General features: G+C 35.9%; 1 protein-coding gene across 2 annotated transcripts in view; it reads right to left on the reverse strand.

Annotated features, from left to right (window-relative positions):
* LOC127853323 (GTPase IMAP family member 8-like) overlaps nt 1-3,115 on the reverse strand; it is a 104,897-nt gene extending 101,782 nt beyond the window's left edge. For both annotated transcript variants that reach the window (XM_052387764.1, XM_052387763.1), the window contains exon 1: nt 3,051-3,115. In XM_052387764.1, the coding sequence (XP_052243724.1) occupies nt 3,051-3,053 (3 nt within the window). In that variant the 5' untranslated portion in view covers nt 3,054-3,115. The remainder of the gene's footprint in view (nt 1-3,050) is intronic.
* Between the last annotated feature and the right edge of the window lie 1,822 nt (nt 3,116-4,937).

Consider the following 4,937-nt stretch of genomic DNA (forward strand, 5'->3'; position numbering starts at 1 on the left):
GTTTTGCGTTTAGTTCCACTTTTCTCAGTAAGTATCAATGCTATTGCATTCAAACTTGGTACACTTACTTACTATCATGAGGGGACTGGGCAGGCAAAGTTAGATAACTCTGGCATGCATTTTGACAGAATTATGTGCCCTTTTTATACTTAAAAAATTGACAATTTTGGTTAAGTTTTGTGTTTAGGTCCATTTTATTCCTTAAGCATCAAAGCTATTGCTTTCATACTTGCAACACTTACTAACTATCATAAGGGGACTGTGCAGGCAAAGTAATGTAACTCTGACTGGCATTTTGACAGAATTATGTGCCCTTTTTATACTTAGAAAATTGAAAATTTGATTAAGTTTTGTGTTTAGGTCCACTTTATTCCTACAGTATCAAAGCTATTGCTTTCATACTTGCAAGATTTATGAACTATCATAAGGGGACGGTGCAGGCAAAGTTATGTAACTCTGACTGGCATTTGGACGGAATTATGGGCCCTTTATACTTAGAAAATTGAAAATTTGGTTAAGATTTATGTTTTGGTCACTTTACCCCTAAAGTATCATAGATATTGCTTTCATACTTGGAACACTCACAAACTATCATAAGGGTACAGTAAAAGGACAAGTTGCATAACTCTGGTTGTCATTGTTACTGAATTATGGCCCTTTTTTGACTTAGTAACTTTTAATATATGGTTAAATTTTGTATTTCGATCCACTCGAAGTATCAAGGCTATTGCTTTCAAACTTCAAATACTTACATGCTATCATGAGGTTACTGTACCTGGCAACTTGAATTTTACTTTGACCTTTGAATGACCTTGACTCTCAAGGTCAAATTATTAAATTTTGCTAAAATTGCCATAACTTCTTTATTTATGATTAGATTTGATTGATACTTTGATGAAACTACTCTTACCTGACATACCACAATAGACTTCACCCAAACCATCCCCCGTGCCCTCCCCCCTCCCCCCCCCCTATTTTTTTTTTTTTTTTTTTATAAGATCATCTCACAAATGACCACCACACCCTCACACTATACCCCCACCCCACCCCCCCCCACCCCCCCCCCCAAATTTTTTTTTTGATTTTTTTTTTTTTTTTTTTTTTTTTTTAAGATCATCTCACAAATTATCACCACACCCTCACACTATACCCCCCCCCCCGATTTTTTTATTATTTTTTTTTTTTTTTCGCTTTTTTGGAAGATAATGTAATAAATGTCCACAACCCCACACTATACACCCCTCTTCACTCCACTCCTCCCTCCTTTGTGATTGAAAATGAGAGTCCCTTCACCTTTAAAAAGAAAATAGATGAGCGGTCTGCACCCGCAAGGCGGTGCTCTTGTTATTTGTTGCCATAGCAACCATAATTTTTGAGGTAGGAACAAAATGAATTGACATGCATAATCTCCATATTGCCATCTGTACATGTTTCAAGTTTCTTGAAAAAATATGAAGAACTTTTTAATTTATCGCAGGATCCAGAAAAGTGTAACGGAACAAGGAGCGCAAACCATAAGTCCCCGCCGGTTTCATCGGTAGGGGACAAAAAAAGGCATTGACTCTCTAAAAAATCAATGAAGCCTAATAATTAGACAATAATATTATGTCCATCCTTAATGATACAGATTATAAATTGTCATCCAATTGGAATATAAGTGTTCTGAAAAGTTTTGGAGAAATAATTGGGGTGTGACACACTCTAACAGTTAACCCTAATAGGTAAACCTGATTTCATGGTAGCAGAAGCTTTGTCTGAGTGTGTAATGTGTGCAAAGTTGAATGTACTCAAACATGATAAATGTAACAGTCATTTCACATTACAATGCTTTCTGTCAACATTGTAATAACATGTTTTTAAGATCAACTCATTGATTACAAAATGTTAATTGCATGATCTCATTCAATTTTTATGCCCCCGGTAGGATGGCATATAGCAGTTGAACTGTCCGTCAGTAAGTATGTCAGTATGTGTGTATGTCAGTATGTCAGTACTGTATGTGTGTATGTCAGTCTGTCCGTCCGTCCGAAAAAAAACTTTAACATTGGCCATAACTTTTTCACTATTGAAGATAGCAACTTTATATTTGGCATACATGTGTATCTCATGGAGCTGAACATTTTGAGTGGTGAAAGGTGAAGGTCAAGATCATCCTTCAAAGTCAAATGTCAAATATATGGCGTCTGTCTGTCCAAAAACTTTATCATTGGCCATAACTTTTTCAATATTGAAGATAGCAACTTGATATTTGGCATGCATGTGTATCTCATGAAGCTGCACATTTTGAGTGGTGGAAGTTCAAGGTCAAGGTCATCCTTCACGGTCAAGGTCATCCTTCAAGGTCAAAGGTCAAAAAAAAAAATCAAAGCGGCATTCTCATGAAGCTGCACATTTTGAGTTGTGGAAGTTCAAGGTCAAGGTCATCCTTCAAGGTCAAGGTCATCCTTCAAGGTCAAAGGTCCAAAAAAAATATTTCAAAGCGGCGTTCTCATGAAGCTGCACATTTTGAGCGGTGGAAGTTCAAGGTCAAGGTCATCATTCAAGGTCAAGGTCATCCTTCAAGGTCAAAGGTAAAAAAGAAAATAATTTCAAAGCGGCGTTATCATAAAGCTGCAGATTTTGAGTGGTGGAAGTTCAAGGTCAAGGTCATCCTTCAAGGTCAAGGTCATCCTTTAAGGTCAAAGGTAATTATATATATATATGTTTCAAAGCAGCGTTCTCATGAAGCTGCACATTTTGAGTGGTGGAAGTTCAAGGTCAAGGTCATCCTTCAAGGTCAAGGTCATCCTTTAAGGTCAAAGGTAAAAAATATAATATTTTCAAAGCGGCGTTATCATGAAGCTGCACATTTTGAGTGGTGGAAGTTCAAGGTCAAGGTCATCCTTCAAGGTCAAGGTCATCCTTCAAGGTCAAAGGTAAAAAAAAATATTTTTTAAAAAATCAAAGCGGCGCAATAGGGGGCATTGTGTTTCTGACGAACACATCTCTTGTTTTCTTTAAGATTTTCATTCTTAAAGTATTATAACTAATAAATTTAAAAATTATTTTACCATTTTTCGGCGTAGCTGTTTAACGTCACTTTTGACCTTAGATGACCTTCATTCATGATGGGTCTGAAATTAATAAACCCGAATTGTGCATTGGTTAATAATACAAAAATCACCGTAAACATTGGTAGTCTGGTTCCCAGACTAAAACATTGGATGCATATAATTTGAACTTAAATATGAATATATTATAAATTACATGTAAATTGCAATAAATTAAAAACTGTCATGATTCAAAACATCCTCTAAACATTACATCGAAAAGTTTCTCCTTAGTTTACGATGCAGTATAGCATTAATCACATGTCTGTACAATTAAAAGAATCTATTGTTTACATGCCGTAGCGGCCACAATAAACACTACAAAAACAGGCTAGATTGCACTTTACCGGTACGCTGTTGTTTACCACTATCGACAAAGCGGGGGTTTGGGGGCAGTAGCCCGCTATACTAAGGAAATATATAGGTGTTGGAAATATATATGTCTTTGATTTATTATAATCCATATTTGCGTTTATTAGTTTAATATGTTTCTTTGTACTTTGTTTTGTTCATTTTTAGCTCGGCTGTTTTTGGAGAAAACCCGAGGTATTGTGATAGCCAGCTCGTCGTCCGCCGTCAGCCGTCCGCCGTCCGCCATAGGCGTCGTGCTAAAACCTTAACATTGGCTCTAAAATCAAAGTGCTTCCACCTACAACTTTGAAACTTCATATGTAGATGCACCTTGATGAGTTCTACACGCCACACCCATTTTGGGGTCACTAGGTCAAAGGTCAAGGTCACTGTGACCTCTAATATAAAACTTTAACATATGCTCTAAAATCAAAGTGCTTCCACCTACAACTTTGAAACTTCATATGTAGATGCACCTTGATGAGTTCTACACACCACACCCATTTTTGGGTCACTAGGTCAAAGGTCAAGGTCACTGTGACCTCTAATATAAAACTTTAACATAAACCTCTACATTTGCTCTAAAATCAAAGTGCTTCCACCTACAACTTTGAAACTTCATATGTAGATGCACCTTGATGAGTTCTACACGCCACACCCATTTTGAGTCACTAGGTCAAAGGTCAAGGTCACTGTGACCTCAAAAAAAAAAATCTGACAAGCTTTCGCAGCCGAGCGTGGCACCTGTTATGTGGTGCTCTTGTTTATATAAAGTTCTGTTTTTCTGCAAAAAAATCATATCACTATGATGCTTGCAATATTGAGTCTTTTATGTTTACATTTTACTAACATATGTACGCATTATAACACATTTTCTTTTGTTTCATTCCAACATTATGTTCATAGTTTTTCAGTGGCGAATATGTTTTATTTTCCTATTGAAACTAATGTATTACTCGTTCAATTATGAAAACCTAGTCATTAGAATACTTTTTGACAATGAAACATACAATTTCACCTCTTCTTTTACTTCATTTTTATTTGTTAATACAATAAAATATATTATCTTATTATCACTCACTACCTTCATTAAAATACATGGTCGCTTCATTCCATCTCCTTTCACTGGTCGCAAACATTACAACATCAACGCCGTATATCTTTAAAGATATTTCTTGTTTTGGTTTTCAAAAAGTATTGACTTGATTATTTATCTGATAATATATGGCCACTCCAAATTGATGTGTTGGTCGTCGGATTTGCCGCACCTATTTTTTCAAAATGGAAAAAAAAAATTAAAAAATTACCGCTCGCACTCATTTTTGTGTCCTTCTGTAACCATAGGGCATGTTTGTTTTTTTTAATTTGTGAAAAAAAGAAAAAAAGCAATCTCGCAGAAACGATTTTGACGCTGAATATGAATGCCAAATATAGCATTTCGTAACCTTTTAATCGATAACTGTAGTCGCTCGAAAATTCGATCGAGATGACCAGAAA

This window comes from Dreissena polymorpha, chromosome 12 (genome assembly GCF_020536995.1).
Source record: "Dreissena polymorpha isolate Duluth1 chromosome 12, UMN_Dpol_1.0, whole genome shotgun sequence".
NCBI lineage: Eukaryota > Metazoa > Mollusca > Bivalvia > Myida > Dreissenidae > Dreissena > Dreissena polymorpha.